The 20,500-nt window shown below is 48.9% G+C and overlaps 1 protein-coding gene across 1 annotated transcript in view; it reads left to right on the top strand.

The window, feature by feature from the left end:
• The window catches only part of AHNAK (AHNAK nucleoprotein), a 32,108-nt gene extending 12,723 nt beyond the window's left edge, over nucleotides 1–19,385 (top strand). Inside the window, exon 5 of the mRNA XM_077861983.1 lies at nucleotides 494–19,385. Within this exon, the coding sequence (XP_077718109.1) occupies nucleotides 494–18,553 (18,060 nt within the window). The 3' untranslated portion in view covers nucleotides 18,554–19,385. The remainder of the gene's footprint in view (nucleotides 1–493) is intronic.
• Nucleotides 19,386–20,500: the final 1,115 nt, after the last annotated feature.

Below are 20,500 nucleotides of genomic sequence, written 5' to 3'. Positions count from 1 at the left end.
GGATGTTTCTTTGCTCCTTCTGATGGCTTGTTTATTTAACCAGCAATGGTCCTCAAAGTGAAAGTGTTAACCCGAGCACAGGGGGGTCTCAACAAATGCCTTCTGAGGAGTCCCTGAGAGGATTCCCCTTCTCCATTAAACAAGCCAGTGAGTTGAGAATTGAGAGAATCCCTGGGACTTGACAGGCCGATTTGAATCTAGAATTGATGTAAATCCTTCTTCCAGACCGCACAGGCAGGAGTCTACCCTGCTTCACTCCTCGTGGCTTTTGCTTCCCTGAATTTCCCCCAGATAATTTGTATTTCTCCTGTGATGTGGCCGTCAGCCCCTTTGTTCAGCACCCCCTGCTCTGCTCCCGGAGGCTCCATGGGCCTCTGTTCTGGTCCCAGCTTCTTGTGGGGAACGGGCAACCAGGTTGTCAGCTGGGCTGTGGCCGGGCATGTGGGGTTCCTCAGACCCTGCTGCAACCTCTGCCGGCCGTGTCTTTCTGCAGAGCGGGGATGATGAGGAGTACCAGCGCATCTACACCACGAAGATCAAGCCTCGGCTGAGGTCAGAGGATGGAATAGAAGGGGATCCTGGGGAGACCCAGAGCCGCACCATCACAGTGACTAGAAGGGTCACGGCCTACACAGTTGACGTCACAGGCCGAGAGGGAGCCAAGGACATCGAATTTAGCAGCCCAGAGTTCAAGATCAAGATTCCACAGCATGAAATGACTGAAATCTCCACTGTGGATGTGGCCACCCACCCTGGCAAGACAGTGATCAGATTGCCCTCGGGCTCGGGGGCTGTGTCTCCTACTGCAGGCTCTGTCATGGACAACTGGGCAGGGTCTGTTTCTGCTTCGGGACCAGAGCTCCAAGGTGCTGGCCACTCGAAGCTCCAGGTCACCATGCCTGGGATAAAGGTGGGAAGCCCAGGAATCAATGTCAGTGCAAAGGGCTTGGACTTAGGTGGCAAAGGAGGGGTCCACATTCCAGGAGTGGATGTCTCGTCTTCTCTTGGAGGGGGAGCAGTGGAGGTGCAGGATCCGTCTCTGGAGAGTGGCAGTAATGGGAGAATTAAAATTCCCACTCTGAAGGTGCCAAAATTTGGTGTTTCGACAGTGCCTGAAGGCCAGGCACCAGTGGCAGGGCTGAGCATTTCCACACCTGAATTCTCTGTGGGGCGCCAGGGTGGCAAACCAGGCCTGATGGTTGGTGGGAACATCCAGACCCCACAGCTAGAAGTCAGTGTTCCTTCTGTCAATATCGAGGGGCTTGAGGGGAAGCTGAAGAGCCCCCAGATCGCCGGGCCATCCCATGAGGGTGACCTAGGCCTGAAAGGTGCCAAGCCACAGGGGAGCACAGGGGTGGGCATCTCTGTGCCGCAGATCGACAGCACTGTCACTGGCCCCAGTGTGGAAGTTCAAGCTCCCGACGCTGGTATTCACGGGTCTGGGGGCAAACTGAATATGCCCAAGATGCAAGTTCCCAAATTCTCTGTATCAGGTTCTAAGGGAGAGGGAGCTGGTGTTGACGTGACACTGCCCACAGGTGCAGTGACTCTTCCTGGGGTGTCTGAGGATGTCAGCCTGCCTGAAGTTGCCGTTGGGGGGCTGGAAGGGAAAGTGAAAGGCACCAAAGTCAAGACTCCTGAAATGGTTATTCAGAAACCTAAAATCTCCATGCAGGACGTGGATTTGAGCTTTGGGTCCCCTAAATTGAAGGGAGACATGAAGGTTTCAGCGCCTGGTGTACAAGGTGATGTCAGAGGCCTGCAAGTGGCCATCAAAGGCTCCAAAGTGGACATAGAGACCCCGAGCCTTGAGGGGACCCTGGCAGGACCCACACTGAGTAGTCCTTCTGGGAAAATGGGAACATGCAGTATCTCAATAGCAGATGTTGACTTAAATGCAGCTGCACCTAGAGCGAAAGGGGGTGTAGATATCCCCAAAGTGGAAGGGAAAGTCAAAGTCCCTGGGGTTGATGTCAGAGGCCCCAGAGTGGATGTCAGTGCCCCAGATGTGGAGGTCCATGGCCCAGAATGGAACCTGAAAATGCCCCAGTTTGGCACTCCAGGAGTTGAAGGGGAAGGCCTGGATGTAGATGTGAAACTACCCAAAGGCGAAGTCAGTATTGCAGGGTCCACAATCAATGTGGAGGCCCCAAATGTCAACATAGGGGGCCTGGGAGGCAAACTTAAAGGCTCTGATGTTAAGCTGCCAGAAGTGAGTGTCAAGACACCAAAGATGTCTATGCCTGATGTGGATTTGCACGTTAAAGGCACAAAGGTGAAGGGAGAGTATGATGTAACAGTACCAAAACTTGAAGGAGACCTAAAGGGCCCTAAAGTGGACATTGATGTCCCAGATGTGAACATTCAAGGACCAGACTGGCACCTGAAGATGCCCAAGATGAAAATGCCCAAGTTCAGTGTGCCAGGTTTCAAAGCCGAGGGCCCAGAAGTGTACATGAACCTGCCTGAGGCTGATGTGGATATTTCTGGGCATAAGGTAGACGTTAGTGCTCCTGATGTGAACATTGAGGGACCAGAAGGGAAATTGAAAGGACCTAAGTTTAAGATGCCTGAGATGAATATCAAAGCCCCCAAAATCTCCATGCCAGATGTGGACTTACATCTGAAAGGCCCTAAAGCAAAAGGAGAATACGACATCACAGTGCCAAAAGTTGAAGGTGAGATTAAGGTTCCTGATGTTGAACTTAAAAGTGCCAAAGTGGACATCGATGCTCCAGATGTGGCTGTTCAGGGCCCAGACTGGCACCTGAAGATGCCCAAGATGAAAATGCCCAAGTTCAGCATGCCTAGCTTCAAAGCAGAGGGCCCAGAAGTGGACATGAACCTGCCCAAGGCCGATGTTGACGTCTCAGGACCCAAGGTGGACACTGATGTTCCAGATGTGAATATCGAAGAAGCTGAGGGAAAGCTGAAGGGTCCCAAGTTTAAGATGCCCGAGATGAACATCAAGGCCCCTAAGATCTCCATGCCTGATGTGGATTTGCATATGAAGGGTCCCAAGGTAAAGGGGGAATATGATGTTACAGTGCCAAAGATGGAAGGGGAGCTCAAAGGGCCAAAAGTAGACATCAGTGCCCCAGATATTGAAGTTCATGGTCCTGAATGGAACCTCAAGATGCCCAAGATAAAAATGCCCAAATTTACCATGCCCAGCCTCAAAGGGGAGGACCCACAAGTGGACGTGAACCTGCCCAAGGCTGATGTAGACATTTCTGCACCCAAAGTAGATATTAGTGCTCCAGATTTGAGCCTTGAAGGACCAGAAGGAAAGTTGAAAGGCCCCAAGTTTAAGATGCCTGAGATGCACTTTAAAGCTCCAAAGATGACTCTGCCAGATGTTGACTTGGATCTTAAAGGACCCAAAATGAAAGGCAATCTAGATGTGTCTGCACCAAAAATAGAAGGTGAGATGAAAGTTCCAGATGTGGACATCAAAGCACCAGATGTGGACGTCCAAGGAGCAGACTGGAGCCTGAAAATGCCGAAGATGAAAATGCCCAAGTTCAGTGTGCCGAGTTTGAAAGGCGAAGGCCTAGATGTGGACATGAACCTACCCAAGGCTGACATTGACATATCAGGACCCAAGGTGGACATTGAATCCCCAGATGTGAGCCTTGAGGGCCCAGAAGGGAAGCTGAAAGGCCCTAAGTTTAGGATGCCAGAGATGCACTTCAAGGCTCCCAAGATGTCCATGCCTGATGTGGACTTACACTTGAAAGGTCCTAAGGTGAAAGGGGATGTGGATGTGTCTGTGCCCAAGATAGAAGGTGAAATGAAAGTGCCAGATGTGGACATCAAAGGACCCAAAGTGGATGTCGATGTCCCAGATGTGGATGTTCACGGCCCAGACTGGCACCTGAAGATGCCCAAGATGAAAATGCCCAAGTTCAGTGTGCCAGGCTTCAAAGGCAAGGGCCCAGAAGTGGATGTGAACCTGCCCAAGGCTGACATTGATGTATCAGGACCCAAGGTGGACATTGAAGCCCCAGATGTGAGCCTTGAGGGCCCAGAAGGGAAGCTGAAGGGACCCAAATTTAAGATGCCTGAGATGCACTTCAAGGCTCCCAAGATCTCCATGCCTGATGTGAACTTGAATCTGAAGGGGCCAAAACTAAAGGGAGATGTGGATGTGTCTGTGCCTGATGTAGAAGATGAAGTGAAAGTGCCACATGTGGACATTAAAGGGCCGAAAGTTGACATTGGTGCTCCAGATGTGGATGTCCATGGCCCAGACTGGCACTTGAAGATGCCCAAGGTGAAAATGCCCAAGTTCAGCATGCCAGGCTTCAAAGGTGAGGGCCCAGATGTGGATGTGAACCTGCCCAAGGCAAATGTTGATGTCTCAGGGCCCAAGGTGGATGTTGAAGTTCCAGATGTGAATATTGATGGTCCAGAGGCGAAAGTAAAAGGTCCTAAATTTAAGATGCCAGAAGTGAATATAAAGCCTCAGAAGATATCCATGCCAGACGTTGGTTTGCATTTGAAAGGTCCTAAAATGAAAGGAGATTATGATGTTACAATTCCAAAAGTAGAAGGAGAGATAAAAGCTCCTGATGTTGACATCAAGGGTCCCAAAGTGGACATTAATGCACCAGATGTGGGAGTTCATGGCCCAGACTGGCATCTGAAGATGCCCAAGGTGAAAATGCCCAAGTTCAGCATGCCTGGCTTCAAAGGAGAAGGCCCAGAAGTGGACGTGAACCTGCCCAAGGCCGACATTGATATCTCAGGACCTAAGATGGACATTGATGCTCCAGATGTGAATATTGAAGGTCCAGAGGGAAAACTCAAGGGTCCCAAGTTTAAGATGCCAAGCATGAATATACAGACACACAAAATCTCTATGCCTGATGTTGGACTTAATCTGAAAGCCCCTAAACTGAAAACTGATGTAGATGTTTCCCTTCCCAAAGTGGAAGGAGACTTGAAAGGTCCTGAAATTGACATGAAGGCCCCGAAAATGGATGTGGATGTTGGAGATATTGATATTGAAGGTCCAGAAGGGAAGCTGAAAGGCCCTAAGTTTAAGATGCCAGAGATGCACTTCAAGGCTCCCAAGATCTCCATGCCTGATGTGGACTTACACTTGAAAGGTCCTAAGGTAAAAGGGGATGTGGATGTGTCTGTGCCCAAGATAGAAGGTGAAATGAAAGTGCCAGATGTGGACATCAAAGGACCCAAAGTGGATGTCGATGTCCCAGATGTGGATGTCCATGGTCCAGACTGGCACCTGAAGATGCCCAAAGTGAAAATGCCCAAGTTCGGCATGCCTGGTTTCAAAGGTGAGGGCCCAGAAGTGGACGTGAACCTGCCCAAAGCCGACATTGACATCTCTGGCCCCAAAGTGGACATTGATACTCCTGATTTGGATATAGAGGGACCAGAAGGAAAATTAAAAGGCTCTAAATTTAAGATGCCTAAGTTGAATATCAAAGCTCCTAAGATATCCATGCCAGATGTGGACTTGAATTTGAAGGGACCTAAGATGAAAGGAGAAATGGATTCTTCTGTGCCTGAACTAGAAGGTGATCTCAGAGGTCCACAAGTTGATATCAAAGGCCCCAATTTGGATGTGGAGGTGCCTGATGTTGATCTGGAATGTCCTGATGCGAAATTGAAAGGCCCTAAATTTAAGATGCCAGAGATGCACTTCAAGGCTCCCAAGATGTCCATGCCTGATGTGGACTTACACTTGAAAGGTCCCAAGGTGAAAGGGGATGTGGATGTGTCTGTGCCCAAGATAGAAGGTGAAATGAAAGTGCCAGATGTGGACATCAAAGGACCCAAAGTGGATGTCGATGTCCCAGATGTGGATGTTCACGGCCCAGACTGGCACCTGAAGATGCCCAAGATGAAAATGCCCAAGTTCAGTGTGCCAGGTTTCAAAACAGAGGGCCCAGAAGTGGATGTGAACCTGCCCAAGGCTGACATTGATGTATCAGGACCCAAGGTGGACATTGAAGCCCCAGATGTGAGCCTTGAGGGCCCAGAAGGGAAGCTGAAGGGACCCAAATTTAAGATGCCTGAGATGCACTTCAAGGCTCCCAAGATCTCCATGCCTGATGTGAACTTGAATCTGAAGGGGCCAAAACTAAAGGGAGAGGTGGATGTGTCAGTGCCAAAATTGGAAGGAGATTTGAAAGGCCCCAGTGTGGATGTGGAGGTGCCTGATGTTGATCTGGAATGTCCTGATGCGAAATTGAAAGGCCCTAAATTTAAGATGCCAGAGATGCACTTCAAGGCTCCCAAGATGTCCATGCCTGATGTGGACTTACACTTGAAAGGTCCCAAGGTGAAAGGGGATGTGGATGTGTCTGTGCCCAAGATAGAAGGTGAAATGAAAGTGCCAGATGTGGACATCAGAGGACCCAAAGTGGATGTCGATGTCCCAGATGTGGATGTTCACGGCCCAGACTGGCACCTGAAGATGCCCAAGATGAAAATGCCCAAGTTCAGTGTGCCAGGTTTCAAAACAGAGGGCCCAGAAGTGGATGTGAACCTGCCCAAGGCTGACATTGATGTATCAGGACCCAGGGTGGACATTGAAGCCCCAGATGTGAGCCTTGAGGGCCCAGAAGGGAAGCTGAAGGGACCCAAATTTAAGATGCCTGAGATGCACTTCAAGGCTCCCAAGATCTCCATGCCTGATGTGAACTTGAATCTGAAGGGGCCAAAACTAAAGGGAGAGGTGGATGTGTCAGTGCCAAAATTGGAAGGAGATTTGAAAGGCCCCAGTGTGGATGTGGAGGTGCCTGATGTTGATCTGGAATGTCCTGATGCAAAATTGAAAGGCCCTAAATTTAAGATGCCAGAGATGCACTTCAAGGCTCCCAAGATGTCCATGCCTGATGTGGACTTACACTTGAAAGGTCCCAAGGTGAAAGGGGATGTGGATGTGTCTGTGCCCAAGATAGAAGGTGAAATGAAAGTGCCAGATGTGGACATCAAAGGACCCAACGTGGATGTCGATGTCCCAGATGTGGATGTTCACGGCCCAGACTGGCACCTGAAGATGCCCAAGATGAAAATGCCCAAGTTCAGTGTGCCAGGTTTCAAAACAGAGGGCCCAGAAGTGGATGTGAACCTGCCCAAGGCTGACATTGATGTATCAGGACCCAAGGTGGACATTGAAGCCCCAGATGTGAGCCTTGAGGGCCCAGAAGGGAAGCTGAAGGGACCCAAATTTAAGATGCCTGAGATGCACTTCAAGGCTCCCAAGATCTCCATGCCTGATGTGAACTTGAATCTGAAGGGGCCAAAACTAAAGGGAGAGGTGGATGTGTCAGTGCCAAAATTGGAAGGAGATTTGAAAGGCCCCAGTGTGGATGTGGAGGTGCCTGATGTTGATCTGGAATGTCCTGATGCGAAATTGAAAGGCCCTAAATTTAAGATGCCAGAGATGCACTTCAAGGCTCCCAAGATGTCCATGCCTGATGTGGACTTACACTTGAAAGGTCCCAAGGTGAAAGGGGATGTGGATGTGTCTGTGCCCAAGATAGAAGGTGAAATGAAAGTGCCAGATGTGGACATCAAAGGACCCAAAGTGGATGTCGATGTCCCAGATGTGGATGTTCACGGCCCAGACTGGCACCTGAAGATGCCCAAGATGAAAATGCCCAAGTTCAGTGTGCCAGGTTTCAAAACAGAGGGCCCAGAAGTGGATGTGAACCTGCCCAAGGCTGACATTGATGTATCAGGACCCAGGGTGGACATTGAAGCCCCAGATGTGAGCCTTGAGGGTCCAGAAGGAAAACTGAAAGGCCCCAAGTTCAAGATGCCTGAAATGCACTTTCATGCCCCTAAGATCTCCATGCCTGATGTTGATTTCAACTTAAAAGGGTCTAAAGTCAAAGGAGACTTTGATGTTTCTGCCCCAAAGCTGGAAGGAGAGTTAAAGGGTCCAGAAGTTGATGTCAAAGGCCCCAAATTGGATGTTGAGATGCCAGACGTAGCTGTGGAAGGTCCAGATGGCAAATGGAAAGGCCCTAAATTTAAGATGCCAGACATGCACTTTAAAGCACCCAAAATCTCCATGCCAGACATTGATCTACACTTAAAAAGTCCCAAGATAAAGGGAGAGGTAGATGCTGATATTCCCAAATTGGGAAGTGACCTCAAAGGGCCAGACCTCAAAGGTGACATCAGTGGGCCAGATATCAACATCAAAGGACCAGAGGGCAAATTGAAAGGTCCCAAGTTCAAGATGCCAGACATGCATTTCAAAGTCCCAAATATTTCTATGCCTGATGTGGACCTAAATTTGAAAGGACCAGAAATGAAGGGGGATGTTGATGTGTCTGTGCCTGAGGTAGAAGGCAAAATTAAAGCACCAGATGTGAACATCAAGGGCCCCAAAGTAGATATAAATGCTCCTGATGTCCATGGCTCAGACTGGCACCTAAAGATGCCCAAGATGAAAATGCCCAAGTTAAGCATGCCTGGTTTCAAAGCAGAGGGTCCAGAGGTAGATGAGAATCTTCCCAAGGCTGACATTGATGTCTCAGCACCCAAAGTTGACATTGAAGTCCCGGATGTAAGCATTGAGAATCCAGAGGGAAAAATCAAGGGGCCTAAATTTAAGATGCCAGAAATGAACATCAAAGCTCCCAAGATCTCCATGCCTGATGTAGATTTACACTTGAAAGGTCCTAAGGTCAAAGGAGATGTGAATGTGTCTCTGCCTAAGGTGGAAGGTGACCTCAAGGGCCCTGAAGTTGACCTCAAGGGCCCCAAAGTGGACATTGATGTCCCAGATGTGGATGTCCATGGCCCAGATTGGCACCTGAAGATGCCCAAGGTGAAAATGCCCAAGATCAGCATGCCTGGCTTCAAAGGAGAAGGCCCAGAAGTGGACGTGAACCTGCCCAAAGCTGACATTGATGTATCAGGACCTAAGGTGGATGTTGAATGTCCTGATGTGAATATTGAAGGACCTGAAGGAAAGTGGAAAAGTCCTAAGTTTAAGATGCCTGAGATGCATTTTAAGACTCCAAAGATCTCCATGCCAGATATTGATCTTAATCTAACAGGTCCAAAAATAAAAGGAGATGTTGATGTCACAGGTCCCAAGTTAGATGGAGACCTGAAAGGCCCTGAAGTTGACCTCAAAGGCCCTAAAGTGGACATCAATGTCCCAGATGTGGACGTCCATGGCCCAGACTGGCACCTGAAGATGCCCAAGGTGAAAATGCCCAAGTTCAGCATGCCTGGCTTCAAAGGAGAAGGCCCAGAAGTGGACGTGAACCTGCCCAAGGCTGACATTGATGTCTCAGGACCCAAGGTGGACATTGAGGGCCCTGATGTTAACATTGAGGGTCCTGAGGGAAAGTTGAAAGGTCCTAAGTTCAAGATGCCAGAGATGAACATCAAAGCCCCCAAGATCTCCATGCCTGACTTTGATTTGCACCTGAAAGGTCCCAAGGTAAAGGGCGATGTGGATGTGTCTCTGCCTAACGTGGAAGGTGACCTCAAGGGCCCTGAAGTTGACCTCAAGGGCCCCAAAGTGGATGTCGACATCCCAGATGTGGATGTCCATGGTCCAGACTGGCACCTGAAGATGCCCAAGGTGAAAATGCCCAAGTTCAGCATGCCTGGCTTCAAAGGAGAAGGCCCAGAAGTGGATGTGAACCTGCCCAAAGCTGACATTGATGTCTCAGGACCCAAACTGGACATCGAAGGCCCTGATGTTAACATTGAAGGACCAGACGGAAAGTTGAAAGGTCATAAGTTCAAGATACCTGAGATGAACATTAAAGCTCCAAAGATCTCCATGCCAGACATTGATCTTAACCTGAAAGGCCCTAAAGTGAAGGGTGATGTGGATGTGTCTTTACCGAAAGTGGAAGATGAGATTAAAGTTCCTGAAGTGGATATTAAGGGCCCCAAAGTGGATGTCGACATCCCAGATGTGGATGTCCATGGCCCAGACTGGCACCTGAAGATGCCCAAGATAAAAATGCCCAAGTTTAGCATGCCTGGGTTCAAAGGAGAAGGCTCAGAAGTGGACGTGAACCTGCCCAAGGCTGACATTGATGTCTCAGGACCCAAAGTTGACATTGATGTTCCAGATGTCAATATTGAAGGTCCAGATGCAAAACTGAAGGGCCCCAAGTTCAAGATGCCTGAGATGAACATCAAAGCTCCTAAGATCTCCATGCCAGATTTGGACCTTAATCTTAAAAGCCCTAAAATGAAAGGAGAGTTAGATGTTTCCCTTCCAAATATAGAAGGTGATGTGAAAGGGCCTACTCTTGACATCAAGGGCCCAAAGATAGATGTAGAAGCTCCAGATATTGACATTCATGGCCCTGAAGGAAAATTAAAAGGTTCCAAACTGAAGATGCCAGACATGCATGTGAACATGCCCAAGATCTCCATGCCCGAAATTGACCTGAATTTGAAAGGCACAAAACTTAAGGGAGATGTTGATGTTTCTGGGCCCAAATTAGAAGTTGATGTTAAAGCTCCCAAGTTGGATGTAAAGGGCCCAGAAGTGGACATTTCTGGTCCTAAGGTCAATCTTGAAGGCAAATCAAAGAAATCACGTTTTAAGCTTCCTAAATTTAATTTTTCAGGCTCCAAAGTTCAGACACCTGAGGTGGATGTCAAAGTTAAAAAGCCAGATATTGATGTGACAGGTACAAAAGTTGATACTAATGCTCCTGATGTTGAGGTCCAAGGAAAAGTAAAAGGATCCAAGTTCAAAATGCCTTTCCTAAGTATTTCATCTCCTAAAGTTTCTATGCCTGATGTGGAGTTAAATTTGAAAGGTCCTAAAGTCAAAGGAGACTTAGATCTTACAGCTCCTAATTTAGAAGGTGACTTTAAAGGACCCAAAGTAGATATTAAAGCACCAGAAGTTCATCTTGATGCACCTGATGTGGATGTTCATGGTCCAGATTGGAATTTGAAAATGCCCAAAATGAAAATGCCCAAATTTGGTGCTCCTGGCTTAAAAGCAGAAGGGCCAGAAATGGCTGTGGATTTGCCAAAAAAAGATATCAGCCTAGAGGGTCCCAGAATGGACATCGAGAGCCCAAAAATCAATGTGGAAGGTGTAGAAGGAAGCTTAAAAGGTCCCAAACTCAAGATGCCTGACATGCACATCAAGACCCCCAAGATCTCCATGCCTGATATTGACTTAAACCTGAAAGGTCCCAAGGTAAAGGGTGATGTGGACGTGTCTCTGCCCAAGGTGGAAGGTGACCTTAAGGGTCCTGAAATTGACATCAAAGGGCCCAAAGTGGACGTCGACGTCCCAGATGTGGATGTCCATGGCCCGGACTGGCACCTGAAGATGCCCAAGGTGAAAATGCCCAAGTTCAGCATGCCTGGGTTCAAAGGAGAAGGCCCAGAAGTGGACGTGAACCTGCCCAAGGCCGATATTGATGTCTCAGGACCCAAGGTGGACATTGATGTTCCAGATGTCAATATCGAAGGTCCAGATGCAAAACTGAAGGGCCCCAAGTTCAAGATGCCTGAGATGAATATCAAAGCTCCAAAAATCTCCATGCCTGACCTTGACTTTAACCTGAAGGGCCCCAAAATGAAGGGCGGTATGGATGTTTCTCTGCCTAAGGTAGAAGGTGACCTCATAGGCCCTGCAATTGATATTAAGGGCCCCAAGGTGGACATTGACACTCCTGATATTAACATTGAAGGCCCAGAGGGGAAACTGAAAGGCTCCAAGTTCAAGATGCCAGAGATGAATATCAAAGCCCCCAAGATCTCCATGCCTGATATTGACTTAAACCTGAAGGGCCCCAAGGTGAAGGGTGATGTAGATGTTTCCCTTCCTAAGTTTGAAGGGGATCTTAAAGGCCCTGAAGTAGATCTCAAAGGGCCCAAAGTGGATGTCGATGTCCCAGATGTGGATGTCCATGGCCCAGACTGGCACCTGAAGATGCCCAAGGTGAAAATGCCCAAGTTCAGCATGCCTGGCTTCAAAGGAGAAGGTCCAGAAGTGGACGTGAACCTGCCCAAGGCCGATATTGATGTCTCAGGACCCAAACTGGACATTGAAGGCCCCGATGTTATGATTGAGAGTCCTGAGGGAAAGTTGAAAGGTCCTAAGTTCAAGATGCCAGAGATGAACATCAAAGCCCCCAAGATCTCCATGCCTGACTTTGATTTGCACCTGAAAGGTCCCAAGGTAAAGGGCGATGTGGATGTGTCTCTGCCTAACGTGGAAGGTGACCTCAAGGGCCCTGAAGTTGACCTCAAGGGCCCCAAAGTGGATGTCGACGTCCCAGATGTGGATGTCCATGGCCCAGACTGGCACCTGAAGATGCCCAAGGTGAAAATGCCCAAGTTCAGCATGCCTGGCTTCAAAGGAGAAGGCCCAGAAGTGGATGTGAACCTGCCCAAAGCTGACATTGATGTATCAGGACCCAAGGTGGACATCGATGTTCCAGATGTCAATATTGAAGGTCCAGATGCAAAACTGAAGGGCCCCAAGTTCAAGATGCCTGAGATGAACATCAAAGCCCCTAAAATCTCCATGCCTGACTTTGATTTGCACCTGAAAGGTCCTAAGGTGAAAGGAGATGTAGATGTGTCTCTGCCTAAAGTGGAAGGTGACCTCAAGGGCCCTGAAGTTGATATCAAAGGGCCCAAAGTGGACATTGATGTCCCAGATGTGAATGTCCATGGCCCAGACTGGCACCTGAAGATGCCCAAGGTGAAAATGCCCAAGTTCAGCATGCCTGGCTTCAAAGGAGAAGGCCCAGAAGTGGACGTGAACCTGCCCAAGGCCGATATTGATGTCTCAGGACCCAAGGTGGACATCGATGTTCCAGATGTCAATATTGAAGGTCCAGATGCAAAACTGAAGGGCCCCAAGTTCAAGATGCCTGAGATGAACATCAAAGCCCCCAAGATCTCCATGCCTGATATTGACTTGAATCTGAAAGGTCCCAAGGTAAAGGGTGATGTGGATGTGTCTCTGCCTAAGGTGGAAGGTGACCTCAAGGGTCCTGAAATTGACATCAAAGGGCCCAAAGTGGACGTTGACGTCCCAGATGTGGATGTCCATGGCCCAGACTGGCACCTGAAGATGCCCAAGGTGAAAATGCCCAAGTTCAGCATGCCTGGCTTTAAAGGAGAAGGCCCAGAAGTGGATGTGAACCTGTCCAAAACTGACATTGACATCTCAGGACCCAAGGTGGACATAGACACTCCTGATGTTGACATTCATGGCCCAGAGGGGAAACTGAAGGGTCCCAAGTTTAAAATGCCTGACCTACACTTCAAGGCACCTAAGATCTCCATGCCTGAGGTGGATATGAATCTGAAGGGTCCCAAGGTAAAGGGCGATGTGGACGTGTCTCTGCCCAAGGTGGAAGGTGACCTCAAGGGCCCTGAAGTTGACATCAAGGGCCCCAAAGTGGATGTCGATGTCCCAGATGTGGATGTCCATGGCCCAGACTGGCACCTGAAGATGCCCAAGGTGAAAATGCCCAAGTTCAGCATGCCTGGCTTCAAAGGAGAAGGCTCAGAAGTGGACGTGAATCTGCCCAAGGCGGACATTGATGTCTCAGGACCCAAGGTGGACATCGATGTTCCAGATGTCAATATTGAAGGTCCAGATGCAAAACTGAAGGGCCCCAAGTTCAAGATGCCTGAGATAAACATTAAAGCCCCCAAGATCTCCATGTCTGACCTTGACTTTAGCCTCAAGGGCCCCAAAATGAAGGGTGATGTGGATGTTTCTCTGCCCAAAGTGGAAGGTGACCTTAAAGGCCCTGAAATTGACATCAAGGGCCCCAAAGTGGACATCGATACTCCTGATATTAACATTGAAGGCCCAGAGGGGAAACTGAAAGGCCCCAAGTTCAAAATGCCAGAGATGAATATCAAAGCCCCCAAGATCTCCATGCCTGACTTTGACTTAAGTTTGAAAGGGCCAAAGGTAAAGGAGGATGCAGACCTTTCTTTACCTAAGATGGAAGGTGATCTAAAAGGGCCAGAGGTAGATATTGAATGTCCTGAAGGGAAGCTCAAATGTCCCAAATTTAAAATGCCCGATGTCCATTTCAAAACCCCACAAATCTCCATGAGTGATATTGATTTGAACTTGAAAGGACCTAAGATAAAGGGAGATTTGGACTTTTCCATTCCTAATCTGGAAGGAGATCTGAAAGGACCCAAAGTGGATGTTAAAGGCCCTAATCTGGACATGGACACTCCTGATGTTGACATTCATGGCCCAGAGGGGAAACTGAAGGGCCCCAAGTTTAAAATGCCTGACCTACACCTCAAGGCACCTAAGATCTCCATGCCTGAAGTGGACATGAATCTGAAGGGTCCCAAGGTAAAGGGCGATGTGGATGTGTCTCTGCCTAACGTGGAAGGTGACCTCAAGGGCCCCAAAGTGGATGTCGACGTCCCAGATGTGGATGTCCATGGTCCAGACTGGCACCTGAAGATGCCCAAGGTGAAAATGCCCAAGTTCAGCATGCCTGGCTTCAAAGGAGAAGGCCCAGAAGTGGACGTGAACCTGCCCAAAGCTGACATTGATGTATCAGGACCCAAGGTGGACATCGATGTTCCAGATGTCAATATTGAAGGTCCAGATGCAAAACTGAAGGGCCCCAAGTTCAAGATGCCTGAGATGAACATCAAAGCCCCCAAGATCTCCATGCCTGATATTGACTTGAATCTGAAAGGTCCCAAGGTAAAGGGTGATGTGGATGTGTCTCTGCCTAAGGTGGAAGGTGACCTCAAGGGCCCTGAAATTGACATCAAAGGGCCCAAAGTGGACGTTGACGTCCCAGATGTGGATGTCCATGGCCCAGACTGGCACCTGAAGATGCCCAAGGTGAAAATGCCCAAGTTCAGCATGCCTGGCTTCAAAGGAGAAGGCCCAGAAGTGGATGTGAACCTGCCCAAGGCCGATATTGATGTATCAGGACCCAAGGTGGACATCGATGTTCCAGATGTCAATATTGAAGGTCCAGATGCAAAACTGAAGGGCCCCAAGTTCAAGATGCCTGAGATGAACATCAAAGCCCCCAAGATCTCCATGCCTGATATTGACTTGAATCTGAAAGGTCCCAAGGTAAAGGGTGATGTGGATGTGTCTCTGCCTAAGGTGGAAGGTGACCTCAAGGGTCCTGAAATTGACATCAAAGGGCCCAAAGTGGACGTTGACGTCCCAGATGTGGATGTCCATGGCCCAGACTGGCACCTGAAGATGCCCAAGGTGAAAATGCCCAAGTTCAGCATGCCTGGCTTTAAAGGAGAAGGCCCAGACGTGGATGTTACTCTCCCTAAAGCTGACCTCGATATTTCTGGGCCCAAGATGGACATCAGTGCCCCAGATGTGAATATCGAAGGTCCAGATGCAAAATTGAAGGGCCCCAAGTTCAAGATGCCTGAGATAAATATCAAAGCACCCAAAATCTCCATGCCTGATGTTGACCTGGATTTGAAAGGACCCAAAATCAAAGGAGATCTTGACGTGTCTGTCCCTAAGACTGACGGTGCTTTCAAAGGCCCAGAAGTAGATCTTAAAGGTTCAGGTCTGGATTTTGAAGGCTCAGATGCCAAGCTCAGTGGCCCAAATTTGAAGATGCCTTCGCTGGATATTTCTGCCCCAAAAGTAACTGTCCCTGATGTTGATTTGCATTTTAAGGCACCCAAAATTGGGGTTTCTGGTCCCAAGTTGGAAGGTGCTGAAGTGGACCTCAAAGGGCCCAAAGTTGATTTAGAAGCTCCAAGCTTAGATGTACACATGGAGAGCCCAGATATTAATGTCGAGAGTCCAGACATTAAAATTCCCAAATTTAAGAAACCCAAGTTTGGTTTTGGGGCAAAAAGCCCCAAAGCTGACCTCAAGTCACCTTCCCTGGATGTGACTATGCCTGAGGCAGAGCTGAATGTTGAGACTCCTGAAATTAGTGTTGGTGGCAAGGGCAAGAAAAGTAAGTTTAAAATGCCCAAAATTCACATGAGTGGCCCCAAAATGAAAGCCAAAAAACAGGGATTTGATTTGAATGTTCCTGGGGGTGAAATTGATGCCACTCTCAAGGGTCCTGGTATGGATGTCAATGTTGTTGGGCCCGATGCCATGCTTAAAGTTGATGTGAAATCCCCTAAAACCAAGAAACCTATGTTTGGGAAAATGTACTTTCCAGATGTAGAATTTGACATCAAATCATCTAAATTTAAGGCCGAGGCCCCTCTCCCTAGCCCTAAAATGGAGGGTGAAATCCAGGCCCCTGATCTGGATATCTCTTCACCGGGGATTCATGTGGAAGGTCCTGACATCAAGCTGAAGGCTCCCAAGGTCAAGATGCCAGGCATGGATGTCTCCGGGGCAAAAATAGAGGGTGACCTGAAAGGCCCCAGGGTGCAGACAAACTTGGATGCACCTGATGTCAACATTGAAGGCCTAGATTCGAAAGTCAAAGCACCGTCGTTTGGCATTTCTGCCACTCAGGCCTCCATCCCTGATGTGAATGTTAGCTTGAAAGGACCAAAGATAAAGGGTGAGGTCCCCAGGGTGGGGCTGGAAGGACCAGATATAGATCTGCAAGGTCCAGAACCGAAGATCAAGTTCCCCAAGTTTTCGATGCCCAAGATTGGTGTCCCTGGTATGAAGATGGAAGGCAGAGGAGGAGCTGAAGTCCACGCCCAGCTGCCCTCTCTTGAAGGAGGCTTGAGTGCACCCGATGTTAGGCTTGAAGGGGCTGATGTGTCTCTGAAAGAGCCAAAAGTAGACTTGCCTTCAGTGAACCTGTCTATGCCAAAAGTCTCTGGACCTGACCTTGACCTGCACTTGAAAGGACCAAGTTTGAAGGGAGACCTGGATACCTCTGTTCCTAGTGTGAAGGTGCACACTCCAGGGCTTGACCTCAGAAGTCAAGGTGGAAAGGTGAGGATGGAAGGAGACGGTGTGAAAGTGCCTGGGATTGATGCCTCAACAACACTGAACCTTGGCGCACCAGACGTGGCCCTGAAGGGACCAAGCCTACAGGGAGACCTGGCTGTCTCTGATGATGTCAAGTGCCCTAAAGTATCAGTAGGTGCTCCTGATCTGAGCTTGGAGGCCCCCGAAGGCAGCATTAAACTTCCCAAAATGAAGCTGCCCCAGTTTGGCATCTCAACTCCAGGGTCCGACTTGGACATGAACGTCAAGGGGCCACAAGTGACTGGAGAGCTACCGGGGCCAGGCATGGATGTGAACCTTGGAGCCCTGAACCTAAAAGGGCCTCAGATCTCTGGCCCTCAAGTCTCGGCACCAGACATGGACTTGAAATTGGAAGGACCAAAAATAAAAGGGAGCCTTGGGGCCGCTGGTGAGATGACAGGTCCCACTGTTGGAGGAGGTCTTCCAGGCATCAGTGTTCAATGCCTAGAAGGAAACCTCCAGATGCCTGGAATTAAGCCCTCTGGATGTGATGTGGAGCTGCTGGGTGTGAATGTGAAGCTCCCAGCAGGGCAGATTTCTGGTCCTGAAGTCAAAGGCGATCTAAAAGGTTCAGGAATAGGTTTCCAAGGGGCTGCTCCCGACATTAGCATCAAGGGGCCTTCACTTAGTACAGCTTCTCCTGAGTCAGATTTCGGTGTCAGCTTGAAGGGCCTGAAAATCAAAGGAGGTATGGATGTTTCCGGGGGTGTCAGCGCCCCAGCTGTCAGCCTGGGCGAAGGGCACTTGAGCATCAAGGGACCCCAGGCCACCTCTGCTCTCAGCTTGGATGCCCCGAAGATTGCTGGGGGACTTCATTTCTCAGGACCAAAGGGAGAAGGAGGGGTGAAAGGAGGCCAGATTGGACTCCAGGGTCCTGGGCTGAGTGTGTCTGGGTTTCCAGGTCACTCAGAAAGCAGATCTGGAAAAGTAACATTCCCCAAGATGAAGATCCCCAAATTCACGTTCTCTGGCCGTGAGCTGGTTGGCAGGGAAGTGGGGGTGGATATTAACTTCCCTCGAGCAGAGGCCACTGGCCACCAGGCTGGGGCCGGAGATGGTGAGTGGGAAGAGTGTGACATAAAACTTAAGAAGTCCAAGATCAAAATGCCCAAGTTCAATTTTTCCAAACCTAAAGGGAAAGGTGGTGTCGCTGGCTCCCCGGAAGCATCCATCTCAGGCTCCAAGGGCGACCTGAAGAGCTCAAAGGCCAGCCTAGGTTCTCTGGAAGGAGACACTGACGACGTTGAAACATCATCCCCCAAAGGCAAATTCTCTTTATTTAAGAGTAAGAAGCCTCGGCACCGCTCAAACTCCTTCAGTGATGAACGGGAGCTCTCTGCGCCTTCTACTCCGACTGGGACTTTGGAGTTTGAAGGTGGGGATGTGTCCCTGGAAGGCGGAAAAGTCAAAGGGAAGCATGGAAAGCTGAAATTCGGTACCTTTGGTGGATTGGGGTCAAAGAGCAAAGGTCATTATGAGGTGACTGGGAGCGATGAAGAGGCAGGCAAGTTACAGGGGAGCGGAGTGTCCCGACTGTCCTCGTCTTCCAGCAATGACAGCGGGACGAAGGTTGGCATCCAGCTTCCCGAGGTGGAGCTGGTAGTCTCCAAGAAAGAGTAGCAGGCCCCTGTGTGTGTGTGTACATATATGTATAAAAGTACATCAGCCTTGGGTGTGTCTGTATATAAACGCCAAAGAGAAACGCTGACAGCCTCAGCATAATGCAAAGCCCCGGCCTCCCTGCCCATGCAAGTGCCGAAAGCCAACAGACGGCGTTAATGCCCGGGTCAGAGCTTTACAGATCTAAGTGTCAAGGGCTCCAAGTTTGTCCAGACCATGTGCAGAGCCAACAGTGTTTGCCTTACGATTTCAGGTTTTTTTTTTTTTTTTTTTTTGCAATGAATGCTGAGAGCTCCTGTTTACTAAGCAAGCTTTTGTGTTTATTATCCTCATTTTTACTGAACATTGTTAGTGTTGGGTCATGGAAACCCACTTTTTCATTGTAATGACTTCTAGGGCTTTTGTTAGTAAGGGGGGTGGGGTAGAAGGCAGTAGCGGGGGCCAGACTCCCATTTCTCCTAAGATTGGATCTGTTCGATGGTGAACACCCAGGGAGGGCCGAGAGGAGCGTGTGGGGGTCTTGAGATCTCTGCAGCAGTGCCTTCTCTGCCCCAGAGGTGGCGGTCCTCGCCAGTTTGGCGCTCATGGTGAGACAGAATGAGACCTGTTGGCAAATGGGCCAACCCACCAGCTCAGCACGAGGGGCTTCCATCCTGTGTATCATAGGAGAAATGTTTTCTTCCTGGCTGCCACATTCCTGATACTAGTTCTGACTTCTTTTAATAACTCTTATCATGATTAAGAAAATTTCCCACACTTTAATGGCAAATTAATTGAGAATGTCAGAAAATCGATGCTGTCAAAAGCAAATAAAGCTGTTTATTAACTCTGATGTCTTGTGCCTTTGTGTTCTGTGTCGGGAGCACGAAGCCTGCACGCCCAGTCTGATGGTTCAGACTCGGTCAGTCCATCCAGCAGATTTGCTGGTTTCATCAATGGGTGGTGGGGTGCGGCGGGGGTGGGGGAATCTTTGCTGCCTAATTCTCATGGTGAGGCTGGCTGTCCCATTGTTGAGAAGTCAGAAGAGGCTTGGCACCCTGGCGACGTAGGCCCCAGGTCCCAGTCACCAACTTTGCATCCTCAGAGATGAATATACCATTTAGAGATGGTTCTGGATGGGTAGGAGGCTACAGTTATGAATGGAAAACAAGACGTTTTCGGACTGGTAGGAAGGGCTCGATCTGGTTATGAGTTATGGGTATGCCATCTATTTCTGACTTGGCTGCTGGTTTGCTGGGTGGCCTCAAGTTACCTGCCCCGTCTGGGCCTCAGGTTCCTCTTCTTCTTTGAAATAAGGATGCTGATCTCGTAGTAGATGTTTTTATGAACTTTATGAAAAACGCTTTGTGACCAGAGTCCTCTTTTGATTTCTATATGGTCTATATGGTCTGCAGACCATATATGTTGTATGTGTGTGAGGCTTCTAGAAACTGGCTTCTAATGTTGGTCCTTGCTGAGCACAGGGCAATGCCTTCTCTTTTTTTTATATCTGAATTTTTAAAAAATTTTATTTAAATTCAGTTTGCCAGCATATAGCATAACACCCAGTGCTCATCTCATCATGTGCCCTCCTTAGTGCCTATCACCCAGTTACCTCATCCCATCACCCACCTCCCTTGCTGCAACCCTTTGTTTGTTCCCCAGGGTTAGGAGTCTCTTATGGTTTGTCTACCTCTCTAATTTTTCATCACTCAGTTTTTTCCCCTTCCCTTATGGTCCCTTTCACTATTTCTTATATTCCCTGTATGAGTGAAACCATATGATGATTGTCTTTCTCCGATTGACTTATTTCACTCAGCTTAATACTCTCCAGTTCAATTCACATGGATGTAAATGGTGGGTATTCATCTTGATGGCTGAATAATATTCCATTGGGTATATATACCACATCTTCTTTACCCCAGAACAATTGGACCAAGCTCCTCCCCTCACCACTCCCCAGAGCTG

The sequence above is a fragment of the Canis aureus genome, chromosome 21, assembly GCF_053574225.1.
Source record: "Canis aureus isolate CA01 chromosome 21, VMU_Caureus_v.1.0, whole genome shotgun sequence".
Classification (NCBI taxonomy): domain Eukaryota; kingdom Metazoa; phylum Chordata; class Mammalia; order Carnivora; family Canidae; genus Canis; species Canis aureus.
The sequence above is the reverse complement of the archived record's forward strand: the minus strand, read 5'-3'. Positions and strand labels throughout refer to the sequence as shown.